At 47.4% G+C, this 23,295-nt stretch overlaps 7 protein-coding genes across 7 annotated transcripts; 2 read left to right on the top strand and 5 right to left on the bottom strand.

Moving 5' to 3' along the window:
- Positions 1–377: 377 nt before the first annotated feature.
- Positions 378–3,106, bottom strand: F4807DRAFT_457308 (ankyrin; the record flags this gene model as incomplete). The annotated part of the gene is made up of 5 exons (XM_048001017.1): positions 378–1,632; positions 1,688–1,773; positions 1,830–2,544; positions 2,605–2,927; positions 2,978–3,106. 5 exons carry the CDS (start codon positions 3,104–3,106, stop codon positions 378–380), a joined length of 2,508 nt encoding a protein of 835 aa, XP_047857030.1.
- A 399-nt stretch (positions 3,107–3,505) lies between these two features.
- F4807DRAFT_413325 (histone-fold-containing protein) lies at positions 3,506–5,208 on the bottom strand. The gene is made up of 4 exons (XM_047996860.1): positions 4,973–5,208; positions 4,362–4,388; positions 4,016–4,275; positions 3,506–3,960 (listed from the first exon to the last, which is right to left on the bottom strand). The coding sequence occupies exons 1-4, from the start codon at positions 4,992–4,994 to the stop codon at positions 3,853–3,855; spliced, it is 417 nt and encodes a 138-aa protein (XP_047857031.1). The 5' UTR covers positions 4,995–5,208; the 3' UTR covers positions 3,506–3,852.
- Positions 5,209–6,208: 1,000 nt separating this feature from the next.
- F4807DRAFT_339369 (NAD(P)-binding protein) lies at positions 6,209–7,375 on the bottom strand. The gene is made up of 4 exons (XM_047995358.1): positions 7,057–7,375; positions 6,835–6,996; positions 6,404–6,774; positions 6,209–6,355 (listed from the first exon to the last, which is right to left on the bottom strand). Exons 1-4 carry the CDS (start codon positions 7,237–7,239, stop codon positions 6,316–6,318), a joined length of 756 nt encoding a protein of 251 aa, XP_047857032.1. The 5' UTR covers positions 7,240–7,375; the 3' UTR covers positions 6,209–6,315.
- Positions 7,376–7,413: 38 nt separating this feature from the next.
- On the top strand, positions 7,414–9,164 carry F4807DRAFT_339345 (FAD dependent oxidoreductase). Its single transcript, XM_047995357.1, has 2 exons — positions 7,414–8,032; positions 8,169–9,164. Exons 1-2 carry the CDS (start codon positions 7,587–7,589, stop codon positions 8,941–8,943), a joined length of 1,221 nt encoding a protein of 406 aa, XP_047857033.1. The 5' UTR covers positions 7,414–7,586; the 3' UTR covers positions 8,944–9,164.
- A 1,802-nt stretch (positions 9,165–10,966) lies between these two features.
- F4807DRAFT_457312 (uncharacterized protein) lies at positions 10,967–11,611 on the bottom strand (the record flags this gene model as incomplete). The annotated part of the gene is made up of 1 exon (XM_048001018.1): positions 10,967–11,611. One exon carries the CDS (start codon positions 11,609–11,611, stop codon positions 10,967–10,969), a length of 645 nt encoding a protein of 214 aa, XP_047857034.1.
- Positions 11,612–13,843: 2,232 nt separating this feature from the next.
- On the bottom strand, positions 13,844–14,627 carry F4807DRAFT_339454 (cytochrome c oxidase assembly protein COX16-domain-containing protein). The gene is made up of 2 exons (XM_047995359.1): positions 14,199–14,627; positions 13,844–14,119 (listed from the first exon to the last, which is right to left on the bottom strand). Exons 1-2 carry the CDS (start codon positions 14,463–14,465, stop codon positions 14,039–14,041), a joined length of 348 nt encoding a protein of 115 aa, XP_047857035.1. The 5' UTR covers positions 14,466–14,627; the 3' UTR covers positions 13,844–14,038.
- Positions 14,628–14,853: 226 nt separating this feature from the next.
- F4807DRAFT_413342 (phosphatidyl inositol 3-kinase) lies at positions 14,854–23,270 on the top strand. The gene is made up of 12 exons (XM_047996861.1): positions 14,854–15,526; positions 15,585–16,237; positions 16,285–16,559; positions 16,613–17,017; positions 17,069–17,233; positions 17,288–17,384; positions 17,443–17,922; positions 17,982–18,227; positions 18,279–19,508; positions 19,558–20,032; positions 20,084–20,567; positions 20,616–23,270. Exons 1-12 carry the CDS (start codon positions 14,905–14,907, stop codon positions 22,843–22,845), a joined length of 7,362 nt encoding a protein of 2,453 aa, XP_047857036.1. The 5' UTR covers positions 14,854–14,904; the 3' UTR covers positions 22,846–23,270.
- The last annotated feature ends 25 nt before the right edge of the window (positions 23,271–23,295 follow it).

A 23,295-nucleotide genomic window follows, 5' to 3' on the forward strand; every position in this document is an offset into this window, starting at 1 on the left:
AGATTAAGGAGAAGCGAAGTACGGGGAGGACTTGGAGGTAAATCAATTGAAGCTGACTTTTGATTCATCGTTATCTCCAAACGGTTAGAATGGGGACGCGTAAATGTGATACCTATTCCTTATAAGGTATCCGGGTAACAATCAAAACAACGACTCCTATGTTTTCTCAACGCTCTTTATAGACGAATCTCACTTCATTTTAAGTGCGTTGAACGGCCTACTCTTTACACATAGTTACTAATTCAGGAGTAGGGGATTCAGAACTATCCATATTAAACGTAGTAAATAGGTACATATATCCATGATATATAGAACTTGACCAGCCTCGACGTGAGAACTCCATAGTCCGAAAACTGTATTAGAAGACATCATTCCAACTATTTAGTGTTCTCAACAACCAATCCTCGATATTTAAGGCCACATGCCCTACAATAGTTGCTGGAAAAAGGGTCTGTCCCAATACGTAATCTCGACACCTCCATGAACTCTTCAAGGGATTCGATAGCAGCCTCTATCATCTCCTCCTTGATCTGAACATCAACGGCTCGGAACGTCCGGTACTCCGCTGGAATATTCCACTTAATCTTCTCCTCAATGACATTACTTAGTGTTTCTCGTGCAAGTATGCAGTCGTGCTCTTTCAGATGTTGGACGGCTGATTCCAAGGTCTGGATCTCGGTGTTCAGATAGCGATCCCTCACAACACTAAGCAACCTCCCAAATGTTTCGATGTCTTCATCGCCCGGCGTTTGAAATTGGCCAGGTAACAGCGAGGTATTCATCCTCCATTCAAAAACGTCCAACGGAGTGTCCCCATATTCGTCTCGCCACCGCACATCCATTGTGAACGTGGTTTCGCCAATGATATTCATGCTTTCTACATTGGAATAAAGCGCAGCAATCTCTAAGGCATTCTGATTTCCCGGTGTGTCGTTGAGCTCGCAGCCAGCATCCATCAGTAAACGAGCCATGGTCGGATTATTATGAACCCATGCCCAATCTAGTGGTGTGCAACCTTGCTTGTTTCTCTGCCCGACTTCCGCCCCAGCTTGGACGAGTAATTGGAACTTTTCTACTACTTCAGCCGCCGAGGGGGTTTGCGCAAGGTAATGCATTGCTGAATCTCCATAAAGTTTGTCAGGGATGAAGATGGCCCCGTTTTCTAGAAGGACATTAACCATTTCCGCCGAGCCTTCCACATCGGACATGGTTAGATAAGAGAGTGCTGTTACGCGATCTTGACAAATAGCATTAATGTCGCATCCGCCGTCGATCAGAGCTGGGATGCAGTTGAGTTGCCCACAGCGTATAGCTTTTGTTAGAGGTGTGTCCCTCGATGCGTTGTGGATATTAGGGTTTGCGCCGTGAGATATTAAATGTTGGATCGCGATAACGTCGTTCTTCAGTGCGGCCCAATGCAAAGGCGCGTAGCCAAAGCTATCAAGTGAGTTAATATCCTCAGAAGACTCTCTTAAGATTGCGGCTAGATCACCGCCGCCTTTTATCGCCTCGTGAATCGGCCAGTACTCGTCTATATCCTCATCCAGTGCCACTACTTTTTGCAATATATTTTGCTCGCTTTCAGAGAGTCGCCAAGCATATAATCTATATCTCGCTGTTGCTACTAAACGTCTGAAAGATTGATCAGAATAACTTCAGTGATATATTTAGGACTTTCAACGCTTACTTTGCGGCATCTGTACCTCGAATAATTGATGTCGCGTCTTGCAAGAATAGCTCCATCATCTCATAATGACGGAATAGGAAAACATACTAACATCTATTGTCACTACGAGTTTCTTTTGCCGTCGAAATGTTTGAGTGCTTACTTCCATAATGCATTCATACTCCTCAAAAACCGCGACGTCAAGAGGGGAGATTTCTCTCCGAGAGAAACGCAAGCGCACCATGTCAACCTTGCCCATAGATATTTCCCCCCAAATAGATGCGTTCAATGGAAGCTCACGCGCCACGCGCAGATGAAGCGAGGCACCAACGCCAGCGACGCTGTCAAAAGACAGACTCGCCTCGAGCCTTCGAGAACAGAATAAGATTGGGAAGCGAAAATTGACATAGACTGGTGATTTAGCACGCTGACAAGTAAACACATCGCAACGTCGGGTACCTAGTCGCGGAATGATGTTGTAAGCGGATTTGAGCCACCCATGTATGGATGAGACGGCAGGATGTGGCCGGGTTCGAGATGTAGGCGAATGACATTGACATCGACAACCTCTGACACAAGCTCTTGGCAACGCGGCCGTGAACTGTAATAGTGGTTCTTCAGTTGCCTTTTCATCGGGAAATAGCTGTGGTGATGTCTCTCCTATAATATCTTGGAGCTTGGGTTGATTGTAACCCCCAAAGCCTAGGTTGACACCACCTTCAGGTACGTCGTCTTTGCCATTAGTATCAACAGCGTGAGACGATACATCGCCAATGTATCGCAACTGGCTTAGGAGCTGCAGCACAGATAACCGAGCGTGAGAATGCGACTGGCTCATCACTACCGTATGAATATCAATGATCATCCTTCCTTGCACTCTGTGAGGGATCAATATAAGTGATACTAGAACTCATGGCAAGGGACGGGTTTTGACATACGTTGAAGCGAAGAAGGAAGTCAAGCTCAATATGGTTTGTAGATCGGTACAGTTCTTCCTTGCCCTTTCGCTCAGAGAGATGATTCGCTTTCTATGTCGGAACCATTGTATTCTGGCGACTTTCATGGGGCTATTTCCCTTTCTTCCTAATTGGCATGCACGGCAAAGATCTTCAAGCTGTGGTACCACCGACTCGAGATCCACTCGAACACGTTCAATTAACGACAAGCCAAGTTGTGGAATGCGTAGTTTGGTCTTGGACTCTTCGTCTAGATCGACCATCGTTTCTCTAATGAAGGTCCCAAACGAATTTAGGAGTTCCACCTGATGACTTTAGCCCACGACTTGGACTAGGAAAGGGGGACGGTACTAACATCATTGAGTAACTGAAGCAACTCCTGCCTAGCTTTGACCACAGATCTAAGTGTATTAATGATCTTCGGAATAGCGGCAAGGGCTTGGCCAATAGCGATGAAACTACCAATTGCGCTGATGACTTCCATCTTGCAACGATTTCGCGAGAACTGACGAAGATGAAGGGTTTTGAGACAATCTAGACGAAAATGGAGGGTCGTTGGGGTTTGGACAGCCCGCTGAGGACGCGGGCGTCGGTGGGTAGTTATGACAGAACGAGCACATAGCACTGCTGAGCAATGCAACCCAACCAATCGAGGCTGGGAAAATATGCAGGCTCGGGCACAATGGCCTCTGCATAGTATTTCAAAGTCCATTCGTCTAAAAATCAAGCCAAGGTGGCTTATATGCCATTCATGGCTGGCTCATGTCAGGCATTTGCGACATTTAAAAAAACATGTGCCTTTCCAGGCAGGCTTAGGTAGGCTGAGGTTACCTAGGCGTCAACCAAGGCGGATAGGTGCACAGGTAGGCAGTTTAGACGATCCTCGGAGGTAGACATAGGTATTATTGTGGCTGTAGTCAGGTCAGCGTACCCAAGTACAAGCATACTGGGACCGAGGCATGATTGCACTACCACACAAGACCTATTCATATCAAATTAGTTAGCAAGAGTCAAGTCCTCAGACTAATGATGCCTTTCATTGATTCCTGTCAAAATGTAACCGAGTCCGACGCCATTACCATCCCGCATTTCCTCAAACCAACGCCATCAAATGCATCAGCCCAATCGCCGCGGGTGCAGCAACCGATTTACCATCCGAGCAGACAAACAGCCTAGCCCCATAGAACTCCGAAACCTGCGGCAAGAGATGCTGGAGCCTTTTCAGGAGGCTTAAGCGTGCCTCTCGCGAGCTGCTTCAAACTGCTGTCTCTGTAACTCCTCAAGCTCCTCTAGCGTCATCCCGCTCTCCTCGAATTTGTTGCCTCGCTTCTCTCGGACCTGTTATCGTAAGTAAGTATACTTTGGCTCCTAATCTAGTAGAGCTTAGACGTACCTTCTGCGTCTCCTTGTGTTGCGCAGCCGCCTCGAGGACGGCAGGGATGTAGTCGCTGAATCCCAATGTCTCCAGTGCTTTGGTAATGTGGTCGCAAGCAATGGTTTTCTTTGCTTCCTTCTCCGAGATCTCGTTCGCCTCGGAAGACACGAGAGTGATGAATTCCACGCAACACTCTATGAGAAGATCGCGGGCTTCCTTAGAAAAAGAGACGCCACTTGACGACGGCAGAATCTCACTGACGATCTTCTGAACGGTTGCTAGTCAATATCAGTACGCCGTAAACATGACCTTGTCGTCGTGAGAGGCTCAAAAACTGGCTAGGGTAATATCCCAGACTACATACCTTTGGGGAGTGATAGATCATCATTACCTAAACAATATATAGTCAGTAAATCTGAGCTCCGTATACTGAAAGAAAGAAAATGGTGTGGAGGGTAGCAAGCTCGGCTTCAGGGCAGTACCAATGCGATCAAAGGAATCCCAGTCAGTTCCTTTCTTAGATCGACCCATCTTGAAAGTTGAAAGAGAAATGAGTACGCGTAGAGTGGTCGATGTTGAGGTTTAGTGTTACTAGTTAATGTGCTAAATGAAACCCATTCCTCTTGAGAGGAAAGAGGATATATAACGGTAGGAACCAAGCACTTCGAAGTTATGCCACTGCTCCGAGGGCGATACTTCGTGACCACGAGAGTGAGTAGGTATTGTACGCTTTTCCATTGTTGCCATCAAAGTCATGCGCTTGACAGACCAAGAAAAAGACCAGGGCACAGATAGGTAACTATTGGTACTGCGCATATCCAGACTGTGACACCGTTCATACTTTGCGCTTAGTCACATTGAGCGAGGTTTGCTCCATTCCTCGTAACGTGATGATGATTCATAGAACTCATAATCGTACTTGTGTTGAATAGAGGAGGATGAGTGTATCATGATTTAGAAGCAAGTATAACTTACCGCCGTACTCGTGATCCGACATATTGAATGAAAATCGAGATGAGATCGAAAATGAATCTAATAGGTAGTGAGATTCGCGGTGGAGAAGGTTTGGGACTTTGCAGCCTTAATCGCCTAAACTGTCTTTTTTATTGAGATTTATGATTCCTGTAGAATGGAGATGGCTGTTTTTATAAGTGAATATCAGATGTCTGGATAGATGAGAGTTAAGAAACACGAAGCGTCTGCCTTCTTTGAATTGAGAGGAATCAACCATCTTTTGTATCGCACTTGCAGCCTCAGACAGCCGGCGCGCCATCCGGAGTGGACACTGTGGCTGACACCCGGTCTACGCGCTAAGATATGGACGTGGCGCAACAGACCCGATTTAATTCTTCAGTGTACTAGTTTGAAAATTTCATGCATTTTTTTCGTCTTTTTTCTTTTCCCTCGTTCCATCTCTTTCAGCATCAGCGAAAAACTCGGCCTTGACTTTGTTACGGCTATCTTTTCGCTGCGTCTCTTGAACTTATTGTTTATATAGCTTTTATTGGTCTGTGCCATGGTACTAGATATGCGAAATGCTAATGGCTTTTCCACTTGGTGCTGGCGTTCCATACAGAGCAGCTATTAACTCGCAACAACAATCCTACCAAGGTAGTGCATACCTCAGCATTCTGCAGGTTCCAAATGTATGTATATTCCCTATCTCTACTCTTTCCTTGCAATGATGAGCACGTTGTCGCCCCAGTCTTACTACTGCCTAATGGCAATATGGTGATCGACACGTCAAAGCCAAACGACATCTCTGAGTTCACATGATATAAAACCTCCCAAAATTGACACTGCTTCTCGTTCATTTACTAACGATGGACTTACAGGATACTTCATTACGAGAATAGAATGTACGTGTATATGCTAATTCCCGTCCGTGACTACCTCGAATATGATGTCGAACTATCAAAGTACTATCAAATACCGACTTTACATGACGAACACTATATTTTCCTGATCGATTAACACCGTTCCTATTATATTGTACTATATTGTAGATGGAACTTGGGATGCTAATGTGTCTAGTATGGGAGATTATTGCGTAGGTGTCGTCTTCAGTTCGTCTTGATATAATTAGATGATGACTTGCATCCATGGATCACTTGTAAGGTACGTGGAACATGTTGAATCCACCTAATGTATTTGCTTGTGATGATTATCGTTATAACCGAATCTTCATGTTGAAATCTACGAAGTCTTTTCATCTTTCGGCTGAAGCAATGCTTCTCTTTCCTTTACCTATGCAGCAAATAGAATATCCACCATAGCTAACTTGCTGCATGACTAGTGTTTTTATTCTGCTTTGTGCGTCATGCGCCTTGGAAGTTGGCTAGCTCTGCTGCATTCCAACTATTCAAACGTCAGTATACCAGCATGTCATTATGAAGTACCACATACCGGTAGTGTTTGCCGTTGAGATTACTGGTAGCACCTTCGACCAGTTTGGCTATCACATTCCCTGGCTTCTTAGGGTCTAGAAGTTTGCCGCTCTCATGTTCGTCTACAAAACTGGCGTGTATCTCCGGTGACATCCCGGATTTGCCGTCATCTCTTATCTGCCTCTGCATCTCGGTATCAACCTTACCAGGCGAAATTGCTACACTGGTGATAGAAGGTTCCTCCACGGCTAGATGTGTACAGAGGTGTGTAAGAGCTGCTTTGGAGGTTCCATATGATCCCCATCCTGCATATGCGCCAAAAGCTGCGCCAGATGAGACGAAAACAACTCGGCCCTGTGACTTTCGAAGTTCAGGGATAGCTTCTTTGATCTGTAATCACAGTCAGCCCAATCACTTCGTCGTTCCTCATCACCCCTAGGCTAGACTTACAAGTGCCAAGGCACTGAAGACGTTAATGTCATAGGCGTGTCTCCATTCCTCAACACTAGATTCAGATATCTTAGTGATTGGAGCCAAGACTCCATGATTCACGACGATCCCATCTATCTTGCCAAAGGCTCTTACAGCTGAATCGATGATTTTTGGAGCAACCTATCCTAAATATGAGTTATTTGATTATACAAGGTGCATAGCCATAAGGTCTAAACACACCTTCAAGTCTGCTAAGTCGGCGGCCATGAAATCAACTGATGTAGCATGTTGCGTCTTCAACTGCTGCAAGTTCTTCTCCGTTCTAGCAACGAGGAACACTTTGTGCGAAGCCTGAATTAATATTTGCGCCACGGCTAGGCCAAGACCCCGACTAGCGCCGGTCACGATGAACACCTTCGACATTATAAATAGAGCAGTCGAGCTCAGCAAGGTATAAATTAAGTTGAGAATCCGCTAAGTGAGACTGTCAATCAATGACCAGTGTATGAGTGATAGGTATAGACTCAACGATTCCTGAAATTGTGTGGAATGAGAAGATATAAGAAATACAAGAATAAATCCTCTATCCTATCAGAGCTAAACTTAACTGACGGTGGGGCTAAGAGGGGCAAACGTCATCTGCGTCTTGTACTAGCCTCCGCTATAGCAAGGGCCTCCATAGATTGCGACTCTACTTATACGGATATTACATATACTCCTTCTTTAAGATTCCGCAGGAATAACCGCCGCGGGATCCGGCATATCCAATCATGGCCACAACCGTAATCCTCGGCGCAGGCATCATCGGCACGTCGACAGCATACTACCTCTCCAAGCACCAGCCAGGGTCCAGCATCCACCTCGTGGAGCCGTCGCCCGAGCTGTTCGCGTCGGCGTCCGGGTTCGCCGGCGGCTTCCTGGCCAAAGACTGGTTCTCGCCCGCCTCGGCCGGGCTGGGCGCCCTGAGCTTCGAGGAGCACCGCAGGCTCGCCGAGCGAGAGGACGGGAGGAGCAGGTGGGGGTACGCGGCTAGCACGTCCGTCGGCTTGTCCCCGCCCACGCACAAGAAGAGGGTCGACGTGTGGTGTCGCGTCGGCGCCAGCCGCGCTGAGGCCGCGAGCGGCGCTGCGACGGCGCCGGCTGTGGCGCCGGAGTGGTTGAGCGGGCATGGGGGCGCGGTGGAGGTTATTAGTGGCGAAGGGACCGTGGCGCAAGTGTGAGTTGGTGGTTGAGGGTTTTCTTTCTCCTCTACTGTTACTATTACTATTACTACGTGAACCCTACCTGCCCGAGTATCTGAGCAGGCGGGTAAGTAAGTAAGCGAAGTAAGGAGTCCTAATCGTGTGATCTAGGGATCCATTGCAGCTGTCGCAATTCCTACTCCAGAAATGCATCGACGCGGGCGTGCGACTCCATCACCCTGCGAAGGCGATATCTATACAAACAGACGTGCGCAACGAGCTCGCGAGTATATGTATCGCGGACACGCTGTCTAGCTCCGAGACGGATATTCCGTGCACCAACGTCGTGATCGCGGCCGGTGCGTGGTCGCCCCAGGTCTTCGCTACGCTGTTTCCCACCTCGGGGTTCGAGTTGCCTGTCTCGAGCCTTGCGGGACATTCGCTGGTGGTGAAATCGCCGAAGTGGACGAAGGAGCATGAGGGAGATGGTTGCCATGCCGTCTTCATGGAGAGCAAGCCGGGGTACTCGCCGGAGATCTTCTCTAGGATAGGGGGACATATCTACGTCGCGGGATTGAATTCGACGACGGAGCCGCTGCCTGCGTTAGCTACGGATTCGAAGAGTAGTATCTCGAGGCCTGCTATCGAGAAACTACGCGGAACGGCTAGAGAGGTGTTGGGTGCAGACGACGTAGAGGTGGTGAGGGAAGGCCTGTGTTTCCGTCCGGCGACCGATCGGGGCACCCCAATCCTGAGTCGTATTCCGGACAGTTGTCTTGGGCCCGCTGTGAACACGAGGCCTGCTCCCGAGGGGGGAGTGTATCTTGCGACTGGGCATGGGCCGTGGGGTATCAGTATGAGCCTTGGAACGGGGAAGGTCATGGCTGAGATGATTCAGGGGAGGGAGTTGAGCGCCGATGTGTCTGGGCTAGGTTTAAATGTCTGATCGGGAGACTATGTCATCGCGGTGTCTTGGACCCTGTTTATCATGGAATGATCTCGATGAAAGATAATTATCAGCCCTGAGGATGTTCGGTGTTCTTATCACTTGGTTATTAAGAGCACGCATTCAAAATGTCTTTGGCCGGTTTACTAGCTCATACAGAACATGACAACATCTACCCCTTCCTATATGTTAACCTAGGTAAAAAAGAGAATAACAACATCCGTCACACACGAAATAATCTAATGCCCCTTATTGAACAAAAGAGAAGGAAGAAAAGTCCGTCTATAAATCAATCCTTCATTAATAAAATCAAACCGGTAGATCATATACCTACTGGCTTTAATCGTACCACAACCCAAAGCTTCATTAAAATACCTTCCTACCCATTTAACTATTTTATGTAACCAGCTGATCGATTGTAGCCCTAAAAGGTAGGCTAATCTATCGGCCGTGTGCCACATAAAAAAGCAGTGACACTTCTGAACGGTTCCTGGCTAAAACGTAAGCAATCGTAAAATCTAAGACTTCCAGACTCCCACGATTGCTCACATGGCCTCTCCTACTAGCAGTAAGGTCTCTGAATAATTGAACGCTATGAGACCTACATTGGCCTACACTGCAGTGATAGTGACAGTGACAGTGATATTGGTTAGAAAAATGAATCAATCGTGAGTCAACATGAACTTCCATGACGAACATCTGCCACGAACATTGAAGGACGAATATTTCCAGTCACTCCGCTCTCCTTGCGTCGAAATCTCGATCCCACAATGTTCGAACGGAGGGGTTAAGACTTGATAGCGCAAGTAAGAGGGAAAAAAGTGGCGTCGCGTGTGATGACGGTGGCTTGTCTGACCCGAGGGCTCGAAATCGCGATCGAAAAAAAGGGGGGGCATAGGGTTATCAGCGCCAGGTACCTACCTACCTAAAAAGCTCGGGGGCAGCGAGAGAAACTAAAACAAGCTCAAGCCCTACCTATCTACCTAAAGAAGGTACCTACCTATCCATAAGTGTTTCTGCGTTCGGAGCTAGAGTCCGTGGCACGCGAGATCGAGAAGCGTCGTCCGTTAGTCGTGTCGCAGCCTCGCAAAGCCGAAAGCTGGCGAGACAGGTACCCGTCGTGTGCGCCGCCGGGGACTTAAGGCAGGGGCCGGGCGTGAGTGAGAACGGAAAGTAAAGGGAAAAAAAACAGAGTTACGTCCGAATGGTCTCGTCTTGTCTTGTGTTGTCTTGGCTGGGAGTTGTCTCACGACGCAGGGCGTTGTGGACCTGCGGTTCGCGGAGCAGGTATGTAAGGTAGATAGGTATTTTACTTAGCAGCTTAGGTATGTATGTACGCATGTATGTACGCACTTTAAAAACTAAGAGCTCCAGGTGAATCACCCCCCTCCAAGATGGGGGAATGCGTGAGACAGCGTGGGCCGGTGAGACAAGCTACCTGCGTGCTGGGGCGTGTGACGCAAACGTCAGCCGCCACGGTTGCGCAGTTTCTCCGGTATCGACAGAAATCTACCTACCTATCGCAGCTTGTTTCGTACGGCTTACAGACGCTAAAGTTATCGTAGACGGAGGTAAGCAGTAGAGGTATTTCAGCTGCGGTGGATTTCGAGACATGATTGGGACAAATTCGTAAGAAATATGATAGTCACGGTGAAGACCGAAGATCAATTGATCGATATTGGAAAGATAAGCTTGTTGGTAGCTTTTGATTCAAATTAGAGTATGCTAATTATACAGTGATGGGTGTTGTTTGAAAAGCAAATATAAACATCAAAAGGTATCTTTATCCTTGCACCGATTTACACCCCGAATATGCAGCCCTAATGTGATGATGAAATACAAGAAAATGTGGATTGGTAATCGTTCAAGGGAATCCTCCTCTCCAATTAGTCGTCAAGCCCATTCGTAGTTCCGCGTTGATGTCGAGCACATGTGATGAATCTTAGTGCTGATAGGTGTAGTAATAGTAGTAGTAAAACATAGTGTTGAAGTGAAGTGAGGAATTGGTTCTGCAATGTGAAGGCTAACATTCAGGTAGCTCGAAATGCTGCTCCTGTTCCCGAACGTTTTCTTCGTCGAGGTGGAAGACTATTCCTCTTCGTTTCCAGTCACCCCTTTTCAGCATTGCGTCGCTCTCCTTCATCCAGTTGGTAGGCCGACGATGATTCGTGGGTTGGCTACGTGCCGACGAAGCCGAAGAGTCTAGCTCGGCTAGGCCGGGAGGGATCGCCTGCCAGTCTTTCAGGGGCCATTGCCCGTCCTGGTCATAGACGTATGGTCGTGCTGTTGACGACCGTCTGAGGTAACAGTTGCGGCTCTTGATGGGTGAATACTCGGCCGAGTCCTGTAGATGGTCCTCAGCGTGCTGAGTTTGGTCGAAGAAGCGGTGCTCCCGCTCGTCTTCCTCCCGCTCGTCTTCCTCCCGGTCCCTAACCTCGTCGAATTCTGGAATCATGTGTGGTGAGGTGTTTAGACTTAGAGGTGGGTGTAAGGAAAGCGGATCATAACGCCTATCGTGTGAGGCTGTCGATGATGCCTGTGAGGCGGTGCTCGAGGTACTCCATTTTCGGGAGTGTTGAGCAGCCTGCTCCTCAAAGCTATCTTTTCCACTCTTCAGGCTACTTTTAGATTTCTTGGAAAAGAGTGACGAGCGGCTTAAACTTCGCATCGTGAAGGATATATATAGTGATACAGGGTTCTTGCGAAGTGTGAATGAGTGTAAGAAGGAAAGGAATAAACGGTATTAGTGTGTGTTGTAGTTATAGCTTACGGGTAAGCACCGAGGCTTGGCTTAGGTAAGGTCGGGAAGTTGACCAACTATGAGCCTAATAAATATACCATAGAGAGTGCCATTCGGCTCGGGGACGCAGGAGGATGTAATACTTTAATATCAGTCCACGAACCTCCCGGATCGTCCCTGAAGATCCGCTGGTAAAGAGAACTGGTGCCTTGCAGCTAGCCCGCTAGCTTGGAATTTTTAGTTGCACTTGCAAATGCGGGCAAGCCGCGGAAACTGGCTATATGAGAGTGAATAGAGAAAAAGCTTATTGCCCACACAAGCGGTGCACGAGACTATCACGATCCCTGGACGCTAAGCCTGGGATGGTGTGGACGAATGCGTCATTGATCAATAGCGGCATGTGGCCGCATGTCTATTGCGTCCCGTCATAGGTACCGCCAATCATTGGGTCCTGTGTCTCAGAAGCCCGGTTGAACCTTGGTACCATGTAGATTGGTGGGGAGGGATAGACGGAGGGGTGGGAATTTCCAAGGCTGGGAGGAATGTTGAAAACACCGGATTGTGAGGATCTTTCTCACTCACACTCTCTCGTGTTACGGGCTGACGGGTTGGATCAGGTTGTCAACTATGATTCTTGGATACAAGAATTTTTATACGGGCGAATTTTATCGCTCGTTTAGCTTTATGGTATTTCGTATTGTGAAGAGACGAGGGTGTGCGCAGAGCTTAGCTATCTCCCGTGTCGTACCTATGATCCCATGTGTTTGGATGATCTTGCAGATCCTCCATAGCGGATCAGCGATTACAACGCTGGTTGGATGATGTGGGGATGACCAAGCCCAGCTTAAGTTTCTTAAGGCACAAAGTCCATTGTAGGTTGGCGACCGGTTTTAATTATTTAAGAAACTTTTTCTTGTCCCATCCGAACTATTCCTAGGGCTATACCTAGTATTGTGCTAAACTGATATTTTCAGCTTCCTTTGCGCTTGCAACTAATTTCTTTCTCGATGATTTTTCTCTGCTAATTTCACAACCGATTGAGTATGATCAATTGCGGGGAGGCCTCTTAAATGACTGTATAGCAGTGCAGGATGTAATGTTACGTCGGGTGCAGCATTGGTTGTCAATATTCCAAGGCGAGTTTCAGGAGTATCGCTGAGTAATTCGCGCTGATGTCACCTGCTGGAGAATGAGCACTCACCACTTTCTTAACCTAAAGACACCAGATAATGTCTAATATCAACCCTTATCGTACTGTAGATCCGTGTCATTCATTACCTTGGCAGTTCTCGGCTGGTTGGATTTTAATTTTATTCTTCATCTAGGTATTTCATTATCCCTAAGGCGTCGAAAGCGACTGGGCATCTAAGATTGGGATTGTAAGCTTTGAGTCAGTTGATGTTGAACCCAACGGAGAGTTTGCTCGCCAACTTAATATGGCCCGTAAGCTTCGTAGGGCTAAGCGTCTGATCTGCATATTTGGATGCCGAAATCCTATCCTACAACCTTAATACTACGTATAAATAAAAGGACTGCATATGGTAGTGAAGTGCGAGTCAAGCCAATTGAGGCGGATACTCCTAGCCAGGTTTGAAGACGGATGCGGTCTTCCTGGAATGCCTTAGCATATGGGTATTTCCCCTAGCTTAAGGCTTAAAGCAATAACCGTATTTCCGAGGAAATGGATGCTACCAATCCCTATCGTCAAGAACGCTCTTAAAAATTATCATAATGACAGCTGTAGCATAATGCTTGGTAGGACCGGCGTATGCCCCGCCGAGTATGCATTTCATATCTGATGTTATGTTGATGATTCGGTAGCAATGCCGAACATATTGCGTACCATCGACGTACCTAACCCTGTATCACACCTCCATCGTCAGCAGCTTATGCGTACCCCTCCAAATCAGCTTGGCGGCGGAAAGAAAAGGAGGAGCAGAGTAGCCGAACCTCGACAACGTACATATTCAGCCTATCTAGGTGTCAAACTACATAGGCGGAGACCACCTTACTGAAGACTTAGATACGGTTGAGTATACATTTGAAGATCCCCATTAGGCGTCGATGTCTCGAGGAGTTCGAGCGAGTCGCGGAACTCCGCGCTCTCTGCTCTTTGATACGTCGACCTCTGATCTAAGAGACGGTGCCCCGGAGCTCTAACAAGATACCCATTCTTATACATGGGAAATGGCCAATAAAGAAGGCTTCCCGTTATCGACACAGTTGTGCCAGTGGATGAGCTTGATAAAGTGTCCGAGCCCGATGATTTAGACCAAGCTCTTCACGAAGTGAGTAAACTAGAGTTTGCTCGAGTGGTCGGAAGAAGATTCACCCCAATTTCTGGATTAAGCTCTTTTATAGCACGCCGTCGTGTTCTCCCGGAAGCCTTTTGACTCGCCTTTGCTCCCAGTTGTCGATATCTTTCGCAGCGAGTCTCTGTATATACACCTGCATTAGTACGATGATTCAAATATGTGTTGTGCAAGATGCGGTGCTTCTAAGATAGGATACTAACATAGTATTCATCTTTCATATTAACTCTCCGGCCGAGTTTGCTGATGCCCAATTCCTCTTCCCGAGTCATTTGCCTAACTCGCCGGTCGTGTTTTTCATAGCGTATAGCCGTAGCAGGTGTCAGTACGAAGGAACCCGCTACGATGACAGACATAAATGGTAATCCAAAGAGCAAGAACGGATGTTTCGCCATCAATCCGCGATATCTTACTGCGAATGTGCTGGTATCAGCAGCACCTCGAAATTTCTTAGTCGGAAATACCCCCATTGCGAAAGGCTGGGACAACTGTCAATTGGAGTATCTGAAGTCTATTTCGGTAACAGAGTATCGGCTTTAACAGTTTAAGGGGGGTTGCTGCTGATAACTGACGGTGGTATTAGAATCGAGGGGGATGTTGGAGATGTAAATTATAAGAATATCGCATGACATCAATCACGCATGCGCCGTTGTAAATCGTTTAGACAGGGATACTTGGCTGTACTTGGGTACCTTACTGCCGGGTCTGGCCGTTGACGCCCACATTGTTCCGAGCGCTACCGATTGGTCCGTGCTAGTTTTCTGTTTGGATGTAAATTGATTAGATTGGCGTCACATGACTTCGCGACAACTTAGTTCGCGTAAAACGCGCTCTCAACTTCTCATCCGAAGCCTTCAAGTTTCCTCTTTCGTCCGAAATAGACTGACCTTAGACGATGATCGCGACGCGATGGCTCCCACATCTCATGGAAGAGCCGGGCCTAACGGTCGTGAGAACCCTGCCAATGGTTCTCTGAATAGTAACAACAATGGTCCACCTCCGTCAACTTTGGCGGCTCAATTAGTAGAAAACATTTCGCCTTCGACGCGCTCCTCTCGGCCGGATGAGACAGCAGAGTTGAAGAGATTCTTCGGAATCATTGAAGAGGTTAAGAATCAACCCGATATGTTGAAAACGCCAAAGGAACGAATGGAGCATAACCACATGCTGATTTACGTATATACTCGAGTCGTTCTGGAAACTTTAAGGTGGGATGACCCCTTTGCCGACAGGGTCCAGCTACGCGCAGATGCATCAAGAGCTGTCGACTTTCTGAAGATTACCATTAGAGAAACTCCGGATGTCCTCTCTGCCAAATCCGAAGAAGGTTTGTTCCTTTTTAGGGGTAGTGAACCTCTCTGGCTGTGGATATTTCCAAAAGTTCTGAAAATGCTTGGTAGTGGCTATTGTGCTGATCTGAGGGACGAAATCGAGTTATTCTTTCGCGAGATATTTCTGATAGCCTCCCGTACGGGCGCTCAGTGGTCGCTTTTGCCGCAATTCCTCGCATATTTCAAGTCAAGCTTTAATGGTATGTGTGTAGTTGGTCATTCCGTATGCGAGGAAATATCAGCTGACGGATCATGAAGCTATAATAAACCATTTTAAACAACTGAAGGCCCCGTCGACAAATAGAGATGTTCCTATTCAATTACAGCTACCTCCAGCATGGTTTCTCGCATCAACTGTCGGTGATGATTTAAAGCCAGTCCAACAGCAGTGTACATACGATATAGCATTGGCATCGCACGCTCTGCAGCATGCATCTGGTCTCTTGTCGATCATGACAATACCTTTGCTGCACCACTCCCCAGAATTTGACATTGTGTCCTCTTTTCAGGAGTACATTCCGTGGCTTTTTGATGCTTACTTTCATCTTCATGAAACACAGGTTCAATGGCAGTACTCGTTGCCCAGTGTCATATCTCTATTTCTGCAGAACAGCGTGCAGTTCCTTGACGCATTTGAAGCTATAACCAGCATTGACACCTGCATAGAGCAGAAAGTGTCAACATTACTTGTCCTTCTCTGTATGGAGATGTCCAGTCAATCTTTAGGATGTCTCATAGCCGACGGACATGGGAATAAGGACCACAAAGTACTCTGTCTGTCGCTTGCGAAGGTGGCTAAGGCTTGCATGCACTCAAAACCAATATCGCGGCTCGTCACGTCACAACTGATCCCAGCGTTAGAGAAGCCGATTATAGGCAGTGAAGCTAATATCGTTGATACTGATTTTTGGGTAAGTACTGCCCCCGCACCAGAGAGAGACTGCTAACGCAAGATTAGAGATGTGTACAGCTTCTCCGGAAGGTCGTCACTGATCCTGTGCCTACATCATTAGGTGTCGAAATACAGGCCGACAAATTTTCTGATGAAGGCCTTCGCCAGCAAGTCGATGGGCTAGATATAGGATCTGGCGATGCTACGGATGTAGAACGACAATCAAAGCGTAGGAAGGTGTCGGCTGAACTGTCATCGCTGCGCAAAGTAACCACACAACTTCATCGCCTCCTAGGAACAGAGCCTGACACGAATCTTATTGATTTGAAAGCCGCATTAGAGTAAGTGAATCAACTATCTGGCATTGGATTCATACAGTTTCTCACAACGACAGAAATCGATTTCAACAATTGCCCGAATCTGGAATATGTCGGATTATTAGCCTTCTTGGGTATGTTTGCTGCGCCGCAGATGATACTCTTCTGGTGCATGGTAAGAAGGATGATAGGCCCATGCGGCTCGACTGTCGGCATTGCCAAGCTTCTCAGACCTCAACTCAAGCACTACTCTGCCTGGATCTTGCGGCAAAGCGAGCGGTTCAAGAAATATTTGCCTCCCTAGTTCAATTACCTGGATTTCTTGAATCGCGAAAGCCACGCGTATCTGCGATGACTGCTATTAGACGTATTGCAAAACACTGCACCGATCCTGAATTTCTAGACATAGAGGTTTCCGTGGCTGCGCAGTGGTGCTTGAAGTCACTTCAGAGTTCTGTCAGAGAGCTCCGCATTGCTGCTGGGTAAGTCATCGTCGAGAGTACACTTGTAATTTATATCTGACACATTTTTAGTCGAACTGTCGCAGTGTTCCTATCTGAACCGAATCAATCGGGTGCCACTTCACCGATCGTGCAAAAAAACCGAGCGAATGTTCTCAATATACTGCGCTCGCTTTCCGAGCAAGCCTCGCCTCAGCTTACGGAGACTTGTATCCTTGCTTGGTCTCAAGTCGGAAGGTAAGCGTAGAGGCTCAAGATCATGGGCAAGCACGTGCTAACATTCCATATTAGTGTAATATTTGACGATCAGTTGAATCTCGTGCTCGTGAAGCTTGTTGAGTATCTTGGTTCCGAGAGCATAATTACGTCTGCGGCTGCGTTTGCTGAGGTACGAATATCTACTCGTTACCGTTCCTACTTTTCGTTAGGATGCTTACACCAAGTAGATAGTGAAACTTGCTCGCTCTCGAGGCATGACTACACGGCAGTTCTTTGAGCCATTTTGGAGATTCCTTGCGTTTTCGGCAACTAAGGATCTTACTTCTCGGCCGAAACTCACCCGACTGTTAGCAGAGTTGTTAGACATGAGCATTGCGGACCTGTTGCTCTATGTACAAAAGTATGCCTTGCCCTGGCTTGTACTCACGAAGAAGCGAGACGTAATTCAAAAAATCGCCGAAGCTAGAAACGAAGAAGAAACATGGCGACCATGTCTCGACGAGGCTAATCTAGGTCCAATATTGGCTCTTTTGCTCACCCAGGAGGCCCCTGATATTCAACAATATTGTCTGGATTTGCTGAACCACATCTCCCCTCATCTTAATGGATCAGGTGGCCTTGTCGAGCTATTACGGATAGAGCCGATCGGGACTACCTTGGAGCTTTTAAAAGCAGCAGGCGATGCTGATGAAGATCGCAAGGTTCACGTGAGTAAACGATGCAACAAACCTCTTCCTTGATGGGGAACTGATTTTTCCTTTGGCAGATTCGCAGCGTGTTGAATAAAGTGGCAAGCATGATGTTAGCAGGGAGCGGGGAATTGAAATCCAAAAAGGTTCACGCATCAGGCCCCTTCCTCCAGAGGTATGCTCTAGCTCTAATGGCTGGGCTAACCCAAGTCATTAACGACGTATCGAATCGGACCCCAACGCAAGAGCGCAAACGCCATATCAAAGCGATGGAAGAGATGATTAGAACAGGGAAGCATTATATTCGTATTGCTCGTCCACAGGTAAGCTCAACAGCTTGGTTTTGCGTTTGATGCATACTAACTTTACAACAGATCTCTGCTTGTCTTCAAGCAGCGATGTTATACGACGACCTTCGCTCTGCAGCTTTTTCATGTTGGGCTGCCATGCTCCTTTACTTAGAGGATGTCGAAGCTCTTATCGAAACCACTTTTTTCCTTATTAGCCATTACTGGTCTTCATTCGACGAAGCAACACAGAAGCGGTCCAAAGATTTGATTGAATCTCTATTGGATAAAGAGGGAGCGGTCTTAGAAGCCACTATAAGCAAATTACCGTCTTTCAGTCATATTCATTATCTGTCTGACATTGAAGGGAAACTTAGCAAGCTTCGGCAACCCGTTGACAGCAGAACAGCATTCTCTTTGCTGGCAGAAAGAGTTAGTCACGAGAATGACGGAGTCGTCCTGCTTGCTTTGAGAGAACTTGCATCCTACTTACAGAGGCAGCAAGAGTACTTACAGGCATCTGCCGTAAGCGAACAACCTGATTCGGTTGTGTCTACCCTCACTCGCTCACTCCTCGATTGCTCGTCCAGATTTAGCGGCATCCATGGCGAAATTAGCGACCTTTGTACTCAATGTCTGGGTTTAGTGGGTTGTCTAGATCCAAACCGCGTAGAATCGGTTCGCGCCGAGAGACAAATTGTCGTCAGGAGCAATTTCGAGCATTCAGGCGAGACTACTGATTTTGTTATCTATCTATTAGAGGAGGTGCTTGTCAAGTCATTTCTCTCTGCAACTGATACGAAGCTACAAGGCTTCCTCTCGTATGCCATGCAAGAGCTTCTCGAAAGAGCTGACATCAAGGTTGCAGTGCAAATGGAAGGAACAAGGGATGCAGCCCCTATTTATCGAAAATGGTTATCGATGTCTGTGACTGCTCGGGAGGTGCTAATACCTTTCCTGACTTCGAGATACGTCGTCCAACCTATGGCAGCACAGCAGACGGAATACCCGATCTTTAGACCGGGTAAGACGAGGTATGCCAACTGGATGCGGAGCTTCACTCTCGATCTTATGCGTAAACCACAAGCCCCATTTGCCGAACTGATCTTTGAGCCTCTATGCCGAGTTATTCGGATCAAGGATCTGTCGACAGCGGAATTCCTTTTTCCATACGTCACCCTTCACATTGTAGTTGGCGAAGATACTACAGAAGAACAGCGGTCGAATGTGCTTAATGAACTGCTCAATGTGCTTCGACACGAGGTCCCAGATAATGCAAGTTACGAAGAGAGAGAAAACCAGAAGTTGTATTGTGAGGTAAAGTACAGCTGTACACTTTTCGCAGACTTGGTACTAACTATGACAGGCCGTGTTTCGCTTCATTGACTACGCTATGCGCTGGCTGCAACTAAAGAGGGCTGGAGGCAACCTTGGTCCTCGGGATGTCTCAGCGATGGAAATGGTGCAAGGTCTACTTGACTCAATCCCTGCAGAACTAATTTCACAACGAGCTGTAGATTGTAAGGCTTATGCGCGAGCCCTATTCCACCTTGAACGGCATATCCGTCAAGTAGATGAAGAGAAGAGAGGTGCGGGAGAGAGAGACCGGCTACTTCAAAGACTCCAAGATATATATACTCAAATCGATGAACCGGATGGACTTGAGGGCATATCTGCGCACTTACATGTGCTTGACGTCAACCAACAGGTTCTGAGTCATCGAAAAGCCGGGCGATGGGCAGCAGCTCAGACTTGGTACGAGATTAAGCTAGCTGAGGATCCCGATAACGTCGAAGTTCAGATCGATCTATTGACCTGTCTCAAGGAATCGGGACAGCATGGTTCGTATCTATTTGTCTGCCTGTTCATCTAAAACGCTAACACTATTGCAGACGTTCTCTTAAATTATGTTGAAGGTATTGAGAAGCATACTGCTGTCGCGACGATTAATCGGATAGTTCCCTATGCTGTAGAAGCGTCTTGGGCGACAGGAAGATGGCGTACAATGGAGAAATTCATCACGAAGTATCAAGGAGACCGCACAGAAAACTTTAATGTGTCAATCGCTCAAGCTCTTCTTTACTTGAGGAAGGGGTGGACCAAAGCCTTCGTCGATGAGATGAGAATTTTGAGAGACAGAGTCAACGCCTCCATGAATTTTTCAACCACGTCGTCATTGCAGGCTTGTCACGAGCCGATGTTAAAATGTCACGTACTAACCGATCTAGAACTGATTGCTGGTATTAACAACGACGGCAACCAACACCCACAGGAGGTTCTGAAAACACTCAACAGACGCCTTGAAGTTCTTGGATCCTATGTCAACGATAAACAGTTCGTATTGAGCATACGGAGAGCAGCCATGGAGTTGATGCGGTAAGTCGTTGAATCTCACCTCAAGTCGTCAAAAGCTAACCCAATTAGACCAAGATTCGGTGATCTAGATATATCAGCCCTTTGGCTATCTAGTGCTCGACTCGCAAGAAAGACCAATTCCATGCACCAATCCTTCAATGCGGTACTCCATGCATCTCAGCTTGGTGACGACTCGGCAACCATCGAAAACGCCCGGTTATTATGGAAAGAAGGGCACAACAGAAAGGCTATACAGACCCTCAAAAGTGCTATCGACAGTAGAGCATTCACAAGCCAAAGCTTCACCGAACACGAATCATCTGAGAGAAATCTTGAATCGCAGCAGAATATGTTGACCGCGCGCGCTCAATTGCTTCTCGCAAAATGGCTTGATAGTGCAGGCCAGACGCACGCTACCGCGCTGCGAGAGCATTATCGAAGCGTCCCTAAGAACTATGGCACGTGGGAAAAGGGCCACTACTATCTTGGCCGACATTATAAGAAGGTGCTTGAATCCGAAAGGACGTTAAAGCCGGATGACCAGAGCGACGAATATTTGACAGGGGAGACAGCCAAGCTCGTTATCGAAAACTACATGAGATCGTTAAACTATGGGGTCAAGTACCTCTACCAGACCCTTCCCCGGATCCTGACTCTCTGGCTCGAGCTTGGTGCCCAGGTCGACAAAGCACCAGAAGGGAAAATCTCGCTTTCCAAAGAACTTCATCACCGTCGTAAGATACAACTTACGTCGCTTCATAAGTACCTCAACAAATCCATTTTCAGGTTGCCTGCGTACATTTTCTATACCGCCCTGCCTCAACTTGTAGCTCGCATTGCCCATCCGAACATGGAGGTTTTCATGCTACTGGAGGAGATAATATTGAGAGTTGTTGAAGCCCATCCGAGACAAGCTCTATGGAGTTTATTTGCCGTCACGACCTCCCGACAAACTAATTCGGAACGGAGGGCGCGCGGCCAACGGATGATGCAGAAAATCAGGGATAGGAGTAAGAAGGTAGAAAGTGGCTCGTTGGAGTTGAAGACTCTGCTGCGCATGGGCGAGAAGTTGGCGGAGCAGCTCCTTCTCGCTTGCAATAACGGAGATTTCCAGAGCAATAGGACGACGGTTGCAAGCATCACCCGGGATCTGAACTTCAACCACAAGTGCACGCCATGTCCCCTCGTCGTCCCAATCGAGATTTGTCTTACAGCCACGCTTCCCACTCTCACGGACAACCTCAAGAAGCACAAAGCGTTTTCTCGAGATGTTATTCTCATCCAGTCATTTTTGGATGAAGTTTTAGTGCTGGGCTCTCTAGCCAAGCCTCGAAAACTTACGGCTCGCGGGTCTAACGGGGTGAACTACGGCCTCCTGATCAAACCAAAGGACGACCTCCGTACAGATCAACGTCTTATGGAGTTTAATGGCATGATTAATCGGTCACTAAAGCGAGATGCCGAGTCCAGTAGGAGGCAGCTTTACATTAAAACTTATGCCGTCACGCCGCTGAACGAGGAGTGCGGTATCATCGAGTGGGTTGATGGACTCAAAACGCTTCGAGATATTCTGCTCAATATTTACCGATCTCGTGGGATTGTGCCTAATTATCAACATCTCGCGCAGATGATGAAAGATGCTTCTTTGGGGGACAAGAATATCGCAATCTTCTCAGAGAGGATACTAGGGATGTTCCCGCCGGTGCTACCTAATTGGTTCATCGCGCAGTTCCCGAATCCTTCGGCTTGGTTTGCAGCCCGACTTAGATACACGAGGTCGTGTGCAGTTATGTCGATGGTTGGCACGATCTTAGGACTTGGTGACCGCCACGGCGAGAACGTGCTTCTCGAAGAAGGCAACGGCGGCGTGTTCCACGTCGATTTCAACTGCCTCTTTGATAAGGGCCTGACATTCGCGCAACCGGAACGAGTGCCATTTCGGTTAACTCACAACATGGTAGCGGCGATGGGTATCTACGGATATGAAGGACCATTTAGACAATGTTCAGAGCTAACTCTGAGCATTTTAAGACAACAGGAAGAGACGCTGATGACGATTCTGGAAGCATTCATCTACGACCCGACACTAGACCTTCAGCGAGACAAACGCAGGAAGAATGAAGTCGTCAGACTTAATCCACAGAGCGTTGTGGATAGTATTAAGAGGAAAGTACGGGGTTTACTACCAGACGAAAGCATACCACTAGGAGTCGAAGGGCAAGTAGAAGAACTGATCAAGCAGGCGGTCAACCCGAAGAATTTGACGGCTATGTATATCGGATGGTGTCCTTTCTTTTGAGGGGTCGGACCGGTGCAAGGGAGTCATCGTAAATGGGTTATTCATGTGGCTACTTGTTTTGGGGTGTTCGAGTAGATATGTAGTTTATACCTGCATCTTTGCCTCGAACACATGTTCTAACGACTTCCCATCTTGGTACCTACCTATTCTCTTAAAGCACAGATTCGAAAACGCATGCACCTATCCATCCGAAGGTGGGATATGTGTTTATAGTATACAAGGAAGATCAGATGAACAAGAATAAAATATTGATATACATGAAAATCGAAGATTTCTTTCAGGTGGACGATCATTTTCCTAGGCAGAATTCAGGGGTGTGCGAATGGCGCAGTTGTACTTTCCAACTTCCAGTGCAATTACGCTGGGTGACCAGTTGCTTTAGCGACTTAAATGAGTTCGCTGTGGCTCTATTAGGCACCTACAACCTCCACTACGCGCTGCGATTACCCC

The sequence above is a fragment of the Annulohypoxylon truncatum genome (genome assembly GCF_022578515.1).
Source record: "Annulohypoxylon truncatum strain CBS 140777 unplaced genomic scaffold F4807scaffold_6, whole genome shotgun sequence".
In the NCBI taxonomy this organism is placed as follows: Eukaryota; Fungi; Ascomycota; class Sordariomycetes; order Xylariales; family Hypoxylaceae; genus Annulohypoxylon; species Annulohypoxylon truncatum.